The sequence below is a fragment of the Pezoporus occidentalis genome, unplaced genomic scaffold (assembly GCF_034315485.1).
Source record: "Pezoporus occidentalis ecotype Australia unplaced genomic scaffold, CSIRO_AGI_Poc_V1 ctg8, whole genome shotgun sequence".
NCBI lineage: Eukaryota > Metazoa > Chordata > Aves > Psittaciformes > Psittacidae > Pezoporus > Pezoporus occidentalis.
Genome location: NW_026916158.1, coordinates 8,974,926 through 8,990,956, shown reverse-complemented (window position 1 = coordinate 8,990,956; position 16,031 = coordinate 8,974,926). Strand labels below are relative to the sequence as shown.

At 36.9% G+C, this 16,031-nt stretch overlaps 1 protein-coding gene across 2 annotated transcripts in view; it reads right to left on the bottom strand.

Moving 5' to 3' along the window:
• Positions 1-16,031, bottom strand: part of PRKCI (protein kinase C iota) — a 28,150-nt gene that overhangs the window by 3,483 nt on the left and 8,636 nt on the right. Inside the window, exons 3-17 of one of the 2 annotated variants that reach the window (XM_062603400.1) lie at positions 12,691-12,780; positions 11,316-11,366; positions 10,089-10,174; positions 8,606-8,746; positions 7,703-7,757; positions 6,956-7,014; positions 6,433-6,609; positions 5,802-5,899; positions 4,760-4,846; positions 3,967-4,102; positions 2,739-2,826; positions 1,800-1,925; positions 1,636-1,715; positions 536-625; positions 136-251 (exon numbers count right to left, since the gene is read on the bottom strand). In XM_062603400.1, the coding sequence (XP_062459384.1) occupies positions 136-251; positions 536-625; positions 1,636-1,715; positions 1,800-1,925; positions 2,739-2,826; positions 3,967-4,102; positions 4,760-4,846; positions 5,802-5,899; positions 6,433-6,609; positions 6,956-7,014; positions 7,703-7,757; positions 8,606-8,746; positions 10,089-10,174; positions 11,316-11,366; positions 12,691-12,780 (1,480 nt within the window). The remainder of the gene's footprint in view (positions 1-135; positions 252-535; positions 626-1,635; positions 1,716-1,799; positions 1,926-2,738; positions 2,827-3,966; positions 4,103-4,759; positions 4,847-5,801; positions 5,900-6,432; positions 6,610-6,955; positions 7,015-7,702; positions 7,758-8,605; positions 8,747-10,088; positions 10,175-11,315; positions 11,367-12,690; positions 12,781-16,031) is intronic. The other variant, XM_062603401.1, reaches the window with a different exon arrangement.

Sequence of the window (16,031 nt, the reverse complement as noted above, 5' to 3'; positions counted from 1 at the left end):
TTTTCCAAACTAACTCAAGAAAATTATATTTACTACTTTATGTATACTCTATGTGCTACAAGTACAGCTGTTAAAATGAAGTTTTACAGCTCCTTCACTGGCTTATCAGAATTTCTTAAATTCTACATTACTTACTCATCATCTGGAGTGAGTTGTACAGGTTCATTGGTGAATTGGGAATCAAAGTTATCCAGACCAAATTCTCCAGATATATTTGGTTTAAAAGGAGGCACCACTTGTTTTTGCTCCATCTAAGAATAAATGCAGTTAATGACACCAAGAATGAGCTACAACATATGGAATTATTTTTAAACAAGGCTGGAAGTTACTGTTAATTTTCTTCTGTATACTTTGTACAATCATTCTATTAGTCTACTGTACTTACTGTGTGCAAAAGGGTTAAAAGATTCTGTGTTATCATTGTGATACATTTTAAGTTAAGAGCTTAAGGTTTTTGAGCTTAAGTTCATCTCTGATCTCAAAACAAGTTGTTAAGCCATCACTGCGTATGAAGAAAATAAGCCAATTCACACACCAGATCCCAGTCAACATTGCGGAAGAATGGATGTCCCTGGATATCTGCAAATCCTGTTTGAGGATGGCAGCCTAAACGTTCCTTTGGATCCTGTGCAAGGAAGAAAATATTTCTAAATGAGTGCCATGGCCTACACATGAATAACATGCAAATGCTACAAACTCAATGAGAAAGGAAACACTAGAGTTAGAAGGGACACTGAAGAACTGAGTTAGCATTTTTTATTTTGGAAACTCTTTCAATTTACTGTCTGAAATAGGCATGAATATATAGAAGCCGTTAACTGAAATTTATATGAACACTCATGCTATCTTTCTTTATTTTTACTCAGACCTGTTTAAACATACTGTATCTTTCACAGCAAACTTGGTTAGATTACAAGTGAATGTGTTCCTTCCCTGCCCATCCCTGAGCAGACTGATTGTGCCAGGCAATCACACTGGGGGAGTAACTGCAGGTTACTGATAAATACAGTGGACAGAAGATCATTTTAACAAGACAGTGCTGCCTCCACGTACATGTATCACGTGTTACTGAGGAATTGAAACTGAAGCACTATTCTTGAAAATATTACTTCCTTAAAACAATATAACCAAATCTATTTTTTCCCATGCCTCCTTCTCCCCAGTCACATTACACTCACTAAATAAAGGCTAGGACTAGTCCACTACCACATATGCACCTTTTGACTATCCGCAAGTGTATACAGCCTCTGCAGTTCCCATGACAAAGTCATCAGAAGTTGTCAGAGTGATTTGCTGCTTCTCTTTAGGAAACAAGATAAACCTGGTAAGTTTGTCCAGTTCCCTAAATTAAAGAAATCACTTGGAATATTCCTATGCCTTTCAATTTGAAATTTACTCGCAACCCCAGCCGGAGAATCTAGATTTCAACACAAGTATCTAGAATAGGTCTACCAGCTCCCCTGAAAGTCTGCGTTAAACTCACACCTTTTCTACCTGTTTTTTTTTCCTACCCAGATAGAGTATGTCTGCCTATGTATGATGCCTACACATCAATTAGTCAACTGATTAAAAAAAACAAAACAAAACAAATCAGCTGCTCTTAAGAAGTCTCAAATAATAGCAGCTGGATCTTACCTTATTAAGGAAGCTCTTCAGAACACCTGCTGCTTTAACAGAGAGGGATCGGGGAATTCGGATCTGTTTTTCCAAAATTACTGTAAGAAAACGAGGTTCCTATAAGCCTTCTCATCTTTAAAGTTTGATTATAGTTAAGTAGAAACGCTACTCAGGGTACTTACCTTGGAAGAGATAGTCTTCTGTGTTCTGATCAGGATTATCAGAACTCCCAACAATATCAAATGGTGACCGGCCCGCCATCATTTCAAACATAAGCACACCAAGTGCCCACCAGTCTACACTGAAGCCTAGAAGTCAGAAGAGAAAATGCCACTGAAAGCATTTTGAAGCAAAAATGCCAGTGCTTTTGGGGCTAAAGACAAGCATGTTTTGAGAAAAAAAGAATGATTTAAAAAATTTAAGTACTGCCAGTTTTCTGATTATCCAGCTAAAGAGGTAATGACTGTACATGGCATTACTTGGTTCATTACGTGCTCTACAGGAGGGGATGCTGTACAAAGAAAAGGAAATGCAGGAAGTTTAAAAGTTGGTATTAGGACCTTATCAAAGGTTTAGATAATATTTAAGCCTAGGCATTACTAACAGTGGATTATCCAGGGCAGGGGACAAGGGCGAAGTATGTGATTCTTAATGGTAGCAAGACAGTCATCTATGGAGCTAAGCACGGCTATTCTGCTATTCACTGCTAGAGAAGTATTCCAGTAGCTAGGCTGGGACTGATACAGTCTGGTTGGCCTAGAAAGTTTGTGATAAGGAAAGAAGATGTGAAGCCAGTCTGGAAGAGACATCCCACAGAAATAAAATGCTAGATTTTAAACAAATTCTTTCTGTTGTCTTGAGGTTTTTGTTTGTGTTCTTGGGGTTTTGTTGTTTGGTTGTTGGGATTTTTTTAAATGGAGCAAGATGTCAACAGGTTTTACAATTAAAGGGATGTTCTCTGCCTTTCCTTTGAAGGGTTCACTTAGTTTTCCAGACAGGATGCCTAATTAAGAATGATCACGTTTCTAACTGAGATTTAGACTTTCTACTGCTGAGCAACTTGAGTCAGTTGTAAGAGACAAGGTAAAAGTTACATGGTAGCAGTGAAAAATTCAGCTTACCGTAATCCTCTCCCCGGAGAATTTCAGGTGCAATATAATTTGGAGTCCCACAGAATGTGCTGGTTGTGTCACCAGGCCTCAGGCCCTCCTTTAAGAAAGGGGGAAAGAAAATACTTTACAGTTAGCCAAGGATCACACATTCCCCCCTCTGCTGAGAACTTGATTTTTAATTAAGTATCCAGAATAAACTTTTGTTTTTTTCAAAATAAAACAATTTTTTGTGTATTTATATATTATATATTTTATGTTTACTTATAGCTTTACTAGAAAAGTAAATGCTCATCTAAAGTCTCAGGAGGATGGCACACATTGATGACAACATCTTTTAAGGTTTTCAGTAGTAAGCTCCATCACACCTCCAGTGATAGGGAAATGGGAATAACTAAGGCATGGTGGAAGAGCTTACATGACTGAGGTGTTGCAGTGGACAGATACAAGCTTTACAGAGAAGAGCATGGAATGCAGAATGGGGAGGGAGTTACTCAAAGAAGTTCTGCAGGCTTCATCCTCGAAGGTTTTCACAGACAAACTGAATAAAGCCCTTAGTAACCTAGCCTGATATGACAGCTTACCCTGCTTTGCACAGGAGGGTGGATTAGACATCCCAAGGCCCTTTCCAACCTGTACTACTTTATGCTTTTCAGTTGCTTAGCCAAATTATAGCATTTAAAATAGTTCTAACAGGTCAGCATAATGGCAATTCATGGCAGTCAAGCCTGTGCTCCAGTGTCTTTGTAGTTTTGAGAAAAAAGGGGAAGTGTCATACATTCTCAATAGGAGCAAGCGCGACTGATACATTTCAACCTCTTGCTCTTCTTGAAATCAAGCTATCTTGCTCCATCCCTGGCAGTGTTCCAAGCCAGGTTGGACAAGGCCTTGAGAAACCTGGTTTAGGGTGAGGTATCCCTGCCCATGGCAGGGAGGTTGGAGCTGTATGACCTTAAGGTCCTTTCCAACCCAAACTATTCTATGATTCTATTTTAGCCTACCCCTCTCAGTCAAGTCGATAAAGCTGCTTTATAAAAATCATAAATAGTATATATATCTAGTGTCTGCATTTAGGCTGTATACTTATTTCACTTCTATAAATGGAAGAAGGAAAAATGCCAATCTACACTGTGTATAAATGAATACCTTGAAATTTTACATTTTTAAGTGTCTACATCTTTTAATTTATGACAATTTCTTAACTGTTGATATTATTTGTTAGCAAGGAACTAGAGCTTACCTTGCACATGCCGTAATCTGTGAGTTTAATATGCCCTTCAGAATCTAGTAGTACATTATCCAGTTTTAAATCTCTATAGATTATCCCTCGTTCATGTAAATAGTTCAAGGCTAGACTGATTTCAGCTGAATAAAACCTAGTGTAGAAAGAACATATTGATTACTCAAATAATTAAAACCCAAACCACAACAGTCTTTGTAGTATGATACTTCTCTAAATATAATCACATGTATTGTTATTTTTCATCAGATAAGTATATAAATTGCTTATAATCATACAAATGTTTCCATCCACAGTCATTTCAAAAATTATCTTTAATTAATATTAGTGTCTACTGCAATCATCTCTTTCATCTCACCATCTGAGATGAAGCATATGCACCAAAACCTCAGCATTTGCCGGGACAGCTGGTAGTGGTTGTTCTAAGAGAAACACATTGATGTCAAATCATTAGAAATTAAAAAAAAACAAAACCCCACAAAACAAAAAAAAAAACAACCACAACCACAGAAGTGTTTTTCTAGGGAAAAAAAAAAAAAAAAAAAATCAGAATCAGACTGAAGTCATGTAGGGTAATGCTAAGGCAAGCAATATCAAAGTGCTTCTTAGTACAGTTCCTCCTTGAAACAAAAATATCGTCGGTTGCAACATTAAAATGAGGATGCAGTATCACATTTCCTAAATCCTTAACATCTGGAGAGGATTTGCTAGCTCATCATCATAATCTCTGCACTACTGCACTGTGCCAGAAAACAAACTGTTTTGCTGCAAAAAAATCTGAAATTAGACATACCTGGCATGCTCCTCTGGCAGCTTTCTCTGTCTCTGCATATGAAACATTAGATCTCCCCCATTTACATACTCTATAACGAAGAATAACCTGAAACACAGGGGGTTGATATAAATTATATTCTCCAAGGCTGAAAGAGGTTTGAGATGTTACAGATCTATTATTGAACAATGTCAGTTCAGTTCCTCCCACCTCTCTGGTAACATGGCCAGTTTCAGCATTTTGCCTCCCTTTGAATAAATTCCCTAGTTTAAAAATCAAGTATATGGAGTTTCTCTAGGTAATTCCTTTATTGCGAAAGAAAAGTAAGTAGACCTTCTCCCATTCCTAATTCATTAAAGCTACTCCTTGCCATTATTACATATGTGATGATATAAATAGATTCACATAAGTTTCTGTGCACAAACCAGAAATTTTTTTTCCAATTTTCCATCGTTATCCCTTTAATCTTCTTTGTTCAGAGTTAATACTATTGGTATATTACGAACACTCCTTCTTCTCACTTCCCTCCTCTATCTTGTCACCTTTTCAAACAGCAAGGATATTGTTTAAATATATAACTATATTTTATATATACAGAAATAAACACATAGTATAATAATAATTTTCATCTCTATTACTCTGTTTTCCTTTTAAAAATTCAGATACTATTTTCTGAGTCTTGCTCAGAGTCTCACCGTCACACAGTCAATCCCAGTAATTTTTTGTATTTCTGATTTCTCTCTCCCTAAACTTCTTCTTCCACTCATTCCAGGCTCTGTCTTCTACCTTATATCCTTAAGCCTTTTTTTTTTGTATGCTAGCTGCACCTCTCTTCCTGTCCAGAATCCTTCCCATCATACCTACCAGTACTTTGCATTCTGTTGCATCTTTGCAATCTGAAAAGCTTAGATGATGAACATGGCCTTTTGCTCGTAAAATACTATGGTACATTGTCTTTCATTACCTGCCTAACACTTAATGATTTAAATAGGCCTTTGAGATGCCTAACAGTATGAAGTATTTTTCAAATAAGATTATCTTCTTATTATCTTACGACTTTTACCTGCTTTCTGTCTGGAAGCAAGAGTGTAGTCCAACAAGAAAGGGATGATTTGAAGCCTGTTCAAAGACGTGTTTCTCTGTCTGAACCCAATCAATATCCTATTTATTTAAGAAAAGTGACATTCAGAAAAGGACTGTTGCCTTTCTTAAGTCAAGTATGTATTAATGACAATTAGCAGAAAGATATTCCAAGTGTTTTGCTGTCCTCATTTTACCCAAAAGAAATTAAATATACAGTTTTCCAATGTGAAGTAAGACAATGCAGAATACTGGGGGGTTTTCTTGTCTTAAGCATTCTATACTTTTAGCCTCATTACGTGACTATACTTTTGAATGAAAACACACTCATCTATAAAAGAAACTGGTGCAGACAAATGCAAAGTAGCATTAAAAAAAAAGGCAAATCAATGGTAGACAAAGAAGTAAATACAAAACCTCTTGGATAGCAAACCACAGACACTCGATTCTTTTTCAGAGTAGCCTAAAGAACACAAGGGAAATCTTTGGTAACAGCATGTGTTCAGCAGTTTAATACTGCAATTTCTGACAAATTCCCACTAATCTCCCAACTTGAGGGAAATACTGAAGCTCTTTGGAAGAGCTGCCCGATTCATTGTAAATGGCTTGCCTACCTCATCATCATTGACGAGCTCTTTCTTCACTACTTTCATTGCATAAATGCGTTCAGTTTTCTTCAGTCGAACAAGCAGTACTTTAGCATAACTGCCTCTTCCTATAACTCGGAGCAAATCAAAATCCTGAAGACCCAGACTGGAGGAAGCTTTACCACTTTCTCTAATGCTCATTGCCTATTGGTAAAGATACTTTGAAATGAGTAAGCAGGTTTTCCAATTTTAACAACTGCAAAAGTCAGCATTTCAAACAGAACAGCAAAATTAATATAAGCATGTAATTCAATTAACACTTGTTATTCTTAAAACTGCTTTGTCCTGGAGAGGAATGAGGGGAAAGAAAGGAGGCAAAGGAGACTTGGCAGGTAGAAAACAGAAGAGACTGAAGGATTTTGGAAGACTTCCTTAATAAAGCAGCTTGTAAGCTGTTTATTTGTGACAAATTAAATTAGTAAAATATTGAAATTGACAGACACAGGCTTTAAGATCTCTGAATACACATCGCGTAGTTAAGATACGTTACCTCTTTTTCTTCACCAACATGGTCCAAGCTCTCATGACTTGAGGGATTATATGGAATAACTAAAAGGTGCAAAAAAAAAAACTGTTAGACCAATGCGACAAAAGCTCAGAGAGATACACAGTTTAAATACTTCTATTATAAGTATTCAAAACTGCTGGGTTTGAGGTTTTTTTTAAGTGCAGGAGGGTAAACCATCATAATCACTCTTTCCCAATACTGCATTAGTAATCAGTTATGGCTAATATAAAATCTTGTAATTATAATTGGAGATCTCTTCAAACTCCGCACACAGAGAATCTTGTGCAGAACAGTGGTCTGTTTGTTTTTTAAACTGACCATCTTCTATATCCAAATTCAGACATTAGGCCCATCGCTCTTATTGCTACAACAATGAACTTGTTTGGCTACAAATCCAGTAGACACCCTGCTAGTTCTGCTAAGGGGTTTTGTTTTTTTGATCAGAGCATTTAAAGTATATGGCTTACTGATGGAAAAACTATGACAGCCTAAATTTCTCCTTTTTAGTCAGGTTTCTTAAGCTGGTAGGACATGGAAAACAGGAATTTTTGTATTTATATTCCCCTTATCATTAAGGAGGGGATACAAGTCTTATTTTTCTTGTTCTATGAAAAAAGTAAAGAATGGTTTTAAAAATAATTTTTAAAGTTACTTTTTTTCATTTTAAAACCCAAAGTTCATGTTTCAGCAACTTACAGTAATTTAAAGAAGAAAAATTATTCATCTTACCCGATTCTACGTTATCTGGATGCACTGATGACGGATCCATAGGCATTATTGGCTCCTGCAAATACAGACAGGATTTTTGCATTAGACTGTCCAAGTATAAGAGACATTATTTTAGAGACAATAAATGATCCCCAAGGAATATAATGTGAGCTACTTTTTAACTTGTTTAATCAACATACATACTGCTCTAATTCATACTCAATAAAAGAAACCACTGCAGGCTTTATTTTACCAATTTTCTGGACGTTACGACATGCTTCCAGAAGCTGGTGAAGTAACAACTTAGGACAACAGAGAAAAGAAGTATAGTAGATGAGAAATGAGACAGAAAGTCTCAAGTACTTCAGCAGTACATGTATTAGTCAAATGAGTTCACAAAAGGTAGACCTGTAGTTGTCTGCTTTTAATATTAAGCCAGGAGCAATAATCATCTAAAATTTTCTGGGGACTTAAGAACTAAAGATGATTGGATTTCTTGGGAGAAAAGACAAAACCTCTGCACTTCATCTTCCTTTTCTGTAAAATGAGAAATAATCTAATAATCTAACAGATATTTAGAGAATTTATTTCACCTGTACTTCTCTTCACTAATGCATGTGTATATATATAATGTGTGATGTAACAGAGCAGCGAAGAATGAGATAAACATCACTTCTAGGCTTATATTAGACACTAGAAAAATACAAGATGTGAAAATTAGATTCCTGTCTTGCCACTAAACTGCCTTTTGCTATGTGAATCCCACACTTACTTGCAAAGTGTTGCAGTAACCATAAAGAATGATGTTTCATCTACTGTGATTATTTGCAGACTGTAGCTCAAAAACTGTTAATATAACATGGGGTTTGGTTGGTTGATCAGTGGTTGTTTTTTTCAGGACAACTCTTCTTTTGTTTTACTTACTGGTTGTAGTGTATGTCGGCCACATTCAGTATTGACAAGTTTGTGACACTTCTTGTGAACAAGGAGTTTGCAATTGATGCATTTATATCCCTGGCGACCCAGGCCCCATATTCGATCAGTGCAGATGGCACAATGAGCTCTCTAGAATGACAAATCAACAAAACCAATTAAAGAGCAAAACTAAACAATAAAAACTAATCAGCCAGATTATCATTAACAAAACCCATAGGATAGGAGATCAGAGAGATCCCTGCTGAACTTGCCACTATATCAAGAGTGTCTATCTGAAAACCTTGAGAACAAACATGCAGACACAATACATAGGAGTTCAAAAACTACAACTGAACAATAAGCAGCAACTGCTATTCAGAAAGCCTGCATCTACATGGACAGGTGCAGGCATGGCCAGCCTCTTCTGCTGCACACAGCCCCAGGGAGGCATGAGCCAATCAACTCCAAGTCAGAACAATGCAGCTGAATCAGTAGGCTGCTGTGACCGAGCTAATTTGCTATGCATCTCCTCATCTGTGTAGATGAGTCCTTACATTTGTACAGAGTAAGGCAGGAGAGCAAAAGTTTTGACACATTAAACCACCAGATAATAGGACATGGGAAGATTACTGAAGGACATTCACAAAACAACTCAAAGATCTATGAAAACAGAGTGCCTATGAAAGCAAGAGTAGAAAGTGATTAAGCTATGGTGCCTTGACAGCCTTTGACCAGAAAGAGTTTAAAAAAGAAAAAAAAAAAGGGGAGGGGGGGAGGAAGCGGGCTTAGAAGTTATATATGAAGGATGCTCAAGATGAAATTCAGTGGAGGCAATCTCAAGCATTAAGCACACAATACACTAAGCTCAGAAAAGAAGGAAAGATTATTGAAGCTGTCAAGGAACCTGGCTTATTCCAGTATTTTGGGTTTGCTTTTCCTTGTTCCTTAAGCCTTCTTGGCCATCAGCTAATTGTATTTGACCATTGCTTCTTGAAAATATTACAAACAGTTTTTTATTTTCAGTTGACTACATGCCATCACAAGCAGGCTCTTTGGACAAACATCTCAATTTTATAGTCTAAGCATCATGAAAGAAAAGTCTGTGCAATGTAAGGAAGCTCAGATGTTTTTAAGCCCAGAACTGAAAGAACTGAAAATGTATTTTCAGCTCACAGCCATCTGATGCCAGTATTCAAGTTTGACCTCTGCAAAGACTTTAAGGGAACACAGGAGCTTTTGTATAATCAATATCATGGTCTCATAGTATATGTAAAGTGAATTACAACCAATTTATTTTTCTATTATAATCATTACTAAATTATCAGGAACTTAAGTTTCCTGAAATTACAGGGTTACCAAAAGTGTAGCTGCTACAGACAAACAACAAAAATGAGAATAAAAATACCTTAGAATTTTTCAAGGAAGTGACATTGTAATTACAAAAGTAAGACAACCCTGTATCATGATTTCAAGTATCCAACAAGAATCTCACCCTGTTAAATCGTTTGGCTTGGAAAGTGTGACCATTTGCACAATAGAGCTTTCGCCACCGGCGGGCGCCTCGGCGATAAATGGATTCTAAGAGGAAAAACATATGATTATATCCATAAAAATATAAACACAGAACTACAACATCTTCTCGTGGAGTTTTCTGTGTAGAGCGATTTGCAGAGTAGTTTCACTCCTGCACTTCACAGAAACACAGAGTAATGTTCCAAGTATCTTTTTTATTTTTTAAGTTTAGGAGCAAATCTAAAGCAGAATATCCCTATCAACTCAAAATTAATCCTGCTTTTCCAAAGTTAAAAGTAATAGCGACTGAAGAGAAGGGAAACTGCCCAAACAATACAAACACTTGTGTGCAGAGTATGCACCTGCCTGAGCTAAACTTGGGGAGGAGCTGGGGGAAGGAGGAAAGAATGTGCATTTCAGCAGCATGCCCTCATTGACAAGATTGCTTGCACAAATCCTCCAGTGGTTTAGATTCACAGCTGCCAATGTTTGGTTTTGATTTTTACTCTTTATTAGTAGAGACATATCAGGAACCAAAACTGAAAACTACAATATACAAAACTACACTGAGCTGCCAGTCTATTTCTAATTCATCCTGCAGCCTCACTTTTTCAAAAAGGCAGCATTACCCATACTGCTGAAGTTAACTTTTAAGCATGCACATTTACATTTATCAGGCTTGGATGTCAAGCTTACAGATGTGTGTGTGTGCATAGCATACACAAAACTTTAAGACAGAGGGAAGACTACCTATACCAGCTAACGTAACCTAAGAGGTTTCCAGAGAATACTCCTGGTAGTACCTAGACATCAATTTATAATTAATTAAGTGATCTCTAAATGGTGAAACAACAAATGATTACCACTGGTTACAAACCTCTGTTCACATTACTCAGCCAGCAATCTGGTAACTACCAAAGACAGAAGCAAGATAAAAAATTGTCACGGTAGAAGAGGCAAAAGCAAGGAAAGCAGAGTGACATGGATAGTTAACAGGAATGTGAAGTGCTTATTAACAATGATTCAGAAGTGATAAACAACATTTAAGTTTAGCAAGACTTCTATTCCTTTTAAATACTTAACTTGTAGATATTTGATTATTACTAATCCTAAGTGTAGGACAAAAAAAACACAGAATATCAACATTTTTAAAAAAGGAAATCTGAATTCTTGATTTTCCATTTTTTTAACTAAAATGCCTACTTACTATCTTCTCCAGGACAAGGCATGCCAGGCCGTTCTGGTACACAAGGGAATACTGCAAGACAGACATTAGCATCTGATTAATTTTTATTTCTGAGAGAAAATAAATCTTTAGGTTAAATACAACACTTCTGAAAGGCATTCAACCATTCAGGAATTCAGCACATACTGCGTTTTAACAAAACCTTGCGCAAAAGCAGGTGAGCTGAAAAACTGCCACAAAACCCTGTTGCTGGACAGCACAGTGACATACATGAGAAATACAACCAAGAAGCAGAATAAACCAAGTTCTTTCCTAAGGAAATTAACTAGAAAAAAGTAACAATTCTGGCTTCTCATGTGACCAGTCATCACAGTCAGTATTTGGAAATCTTGACTATAAACTTACTATATTACAGTGTCCCAACAGCTACATATGATCTTGTCTACATTAGCCTTTTTCTTTATTTCAGTTTACTTAGGTTCAGCAGTATAACTGGCCAGAGCGCACCCTGGTGCCATTTTAATCAGAAGCTTATCAGACACAAAAATAAATGGAGAAAAGGCAGATCAAAAAGCATGCTGACGTAACATACACAGAAAGAGTGGAAATATATACAGCAAAAGATTACATTCTTCTTCCACTTCTTAAAAGTCTGTGGATAGCTGAAAAGCTGTCCCTCCTACTACAATGAGCTGATTGTGAACTAGATTTTTTGCATCCTTTTAGAGAAGGACCATGTTAAGACACCGTAGTGTAACGCCCCCACTAACATGCTTGACAGTGATCCTCTGCTTTTCTGCTATTATCTCTGTTAAACAAAAATCTATCTTCTACTTGTAAAAAGGTATAAACAGAAAGAAAAATATACTGCAGAAGCTACCAAAACAGGTGTATAACCTTGAAAAATAAAAATCGAACTATTACACATAAAACAGGAGCACAGTATTACTAGATTCAAAACTATTTAATTTTAGAAAAATCAAACTTTTGACTAATCTGGCATCACAAATTGAGCTCATCCACTTTTTTTGCTAATATAGGTGCTGCTCTAAAGCACTTAACAACAAAGCATAGGACACTGTCCTGTATCTCTTCCACCATTCATTGCCAGCAAGCATACAAAGGCGCTTGGGATGAATGAATGAAAGAGACAGGGTCTGTTTTTTCATTAATAAACTAACAGGAAGTATTTTTTCCTCCCTTAATTTAATAAAGAACATTGACAGAGTGCTGACAGCGAAAAAGCACAGTGCACGCTCTTCCTCATCCTCTTTGACAGAATGCCATGACAGGCTTTCATCAAGGAAGCTGTCCAAAAGATGCAGATAAGTCAAGGTAAAAATTCCACTTATTCACGGTAGAAACAAGAGAAGCAATATATTAAATGTCACCATACCATGAATTAGAAGCTCTGAATCCTTGTTTAGTTCATACAACCGAAAGGCCTCTTCCAACTCCAGCTGAGAAGAAACTGTACATGGATCTCCTGTAGAAAGGAGAGAGAACAATACAAAACTCAATCCAATTAGTTCTGTATTACTCAACACTTCTCTCACAGTTGGATCCAAGATAATTAACATAGCAAATCAGAATAATATTCTCAAGTGTGGTAGCATTTACTTTCAATGCTGTTCAGAGAGAATCTGAAAATATAGTCATATTGAATGATTTCAGGGAAAATAAAAATATGAGATATTCCCAAGAGGCAAGCATATCATAATCACGAAACATCATTGGTTTGATCTGCTAGAAGAATGGTTACACAGTGTTTCAGTACAGGAGGTGCAGGTTATCTTCTTGCACCTGAAATCCTTCTAAGATTCCACTGAATTTTGTGGATTTTTAATTGGAACTGAGTCGACTTCTGTTTTCACAGCTGCTTCAACATTGCCAAAACTTTAATGAGGAGGTGCAAAAGCAGTTTGGCTTCCAGTCTTTCCTCAAACCTCAATCAAGGCATTTGGCAAATCATGTAACTTAAATGAAAACACCCTATTTTTCTGATTTTTAACTACTACTTTCACCCTCACAGGACTATCTGAAGGAAAAACCCCTAAAGAAAGGGCACTAAGGCAGGGGAAAAATTGTTGCATCTGAATTATCGCAGGCCAAAAGAAAGAAAATACTTCTGACTATCAGTTCAACTTTCCCTCCTCCATCCACCTACACAAGATGATGCCTGTGGGATTTCTCTTTGCCTGCTCGTACTCCAGCATGTCAGCAGAACAAGCTTCTTTCTAGCCAAAAACACGTATAACAAGTTAACTTTCACATAGCATTTCCAGTTTTTATCAGAAATACTACTTTCCACACCCTTAAGTGGTAAACTGGTTGTGGGTAACTGAATTGGAGGAAGCAGAACAATTTCCATCTCAGCTGAACTAGATACAATGTGAAAGTTTTACCACTTTGAGTCTTTAGACAAAATCATGGTTTGGAAGTTAACTAGAAACAGTCTATTAACTATTCTCTTTGTTTTGTACTACAAGATACCAAATTAATACAGGTGCTGCTAAGGCTTCAGTGGAACCACCCCCTTAGCAGGCAGGAAGAACATTTAAAATTCATCCTACGGGAAGTTTAAGTTAATTTTTGTTTCTAATGTATACATTCTTTTCTATTGCCAAAATATTAGTAATAATTTTAAAGTACCCGTTTGCAACATTCTATCTTTATTCTTTTTTGCATGTCATAATCCTCAAAATGAATCTCTGAAGGCAGATGTAGTCATTTTTCACCATACCACTTCCCCCCAACAATTTAGCCTATCTGGACATCAACCTGCCTACCCACTGCACAAACTTATATAGCATAGAGCATGGGGGAGGAGAAGGAACAGTTGTATCTATCCAGGCTGTCTACAAGAATCAACAAACCAGTTTTTCTTCATTTGCTTCCGACACCTGTGCAAACAGCTTTCTGTTTCTCTCTGGCAGAAGAAAAGGAGGCTCTCAAGAACACACACCATACTTCAAACTAGAAGCAGGAGGTTTATAGACATACCCTTTCAATAAGTGCAGAATAGTAGGACGAATTTCGCAGCCAAAGACAGCTGGGAGAAGTCTCATAGGAAAACGTTTACTTTCCAGTTATACAGCAAGAAACAACAGACTGAACACAAACATAAGGCTAGTGTCCATCCTACAGGCCATTTTAGAAGACAGGTAAGACAGACTGACTGCATACAGGTAAAGTAGAAATTTGTCTAAAATCAAATCCAGTTTGTTCTACTTTCCAGCTGCATTTGAGCATTTTTTGAAGTGATTCCACTCAAATTAGATCTGCCTTGTTTGTCACTTCCTCTATGAAATAAAAGTAGTTATTCATGATGCTCTGCATCTTGCAAAGGCTAAACAGACATTTAGCATATGACAAATAAAAACCTTGGTGACATGGTAAATATGGTTTCATCACACGTCTGATCAAGGAGTTTAGTCAGGAATTAACAAAGAGATGGCCTAGACCCAGTATCTTGCTTGCCTTGTTCTATGCGAAGCACAGGTAGTCCACAGTATACGTATTTCTTTGTGCTACGACTAAAGAGTAAACTTCCGTTTTAGCAAAGAGGATGTACCACAGGAACTCTCCAAGAAAGACAATTATGAGTTTCTAGAAAGAATACTAACTGAAAACACTGAAGAGAATCTGGGAGAGAGGAAGAGGAGGCAGGGGTCTCGGCAAGAACCCATACATTGCAGATGCAAGAGAGACTCATAATAAAGTTGGGGGGATTTTTTTTTTTTTTAAACATGCTCCTTGTCACCAGATTAACTTTTTCTCCACTGACATTAAACTGGAAGTCAATGACTAAGGCAGACACGGATTGTTTGTGAAAACCGAATCCTATGACTACATTGTTTTCATGTATTCACAAACTGCAATGTTCCTTTAAAAAAAAAAGGCAAAAAACCTATCTCTAATTATAGAGCAGAAACTGAGACAGAACAGACTGCTGCTTCGAGTAAATTACTGACTCCACACAAAATTTTCTGTAAATGTTTTATTAAAGCAAGATCTGTGCTTCTTACTATGACTGACACTGCAGTGTGGAGTCTATCTTTCTCCTCCAGATAAAACAAAGCAGCCAGCTTATTTACTATTTACATATTACTGTGAAGTAAATGTTCAACCCAAAGAGCACCACTACACAGTTCAGTCATAAACAGTTTATTTTACTTTACTGTATCTGCCTGGTATAAATAACTTTGGAATGATGAGGGGAATAAAGAAGGGGGAAAAAAAAAAAAAATGGAAGGCAAAAAGAAAGAAGGAAAACCTGCTCAGGTTCCCAAGAGTACGTGATCTTCAACACACCTGCCCATATAGCACTTCCAAAAACTCAGTCCTGGTCCATGTTTAACTTTAAGCTCAGAATAAGCTGGCAGTCACTCAATTTTGACTAGGAAAGCCCTGAGAAGGGGAGGAAACAGTTCTATAAGCACCATTTATGCTGATCACTGCACACAAATACTAATCACTGCCAACAAATCATTGCACATTATGGCCTTTTATGTACTGCATCACGTACTTAGCATGCTAAAATAACTCAACAGCTATTTCATAATTTAGATGTCTCCTCCATGTAGTTCAAAACTGCATAGAGAATACACCAATTCCACAAAGAAAACAGGAACTACAAATACTGTTTTCAAAAAAATTACTAGTGTATGTATACAGCTCAGCTGGACTACATCTGTTAGGAGAAAGGGAGAACAGACTCCCAACTCTTTTTGCATC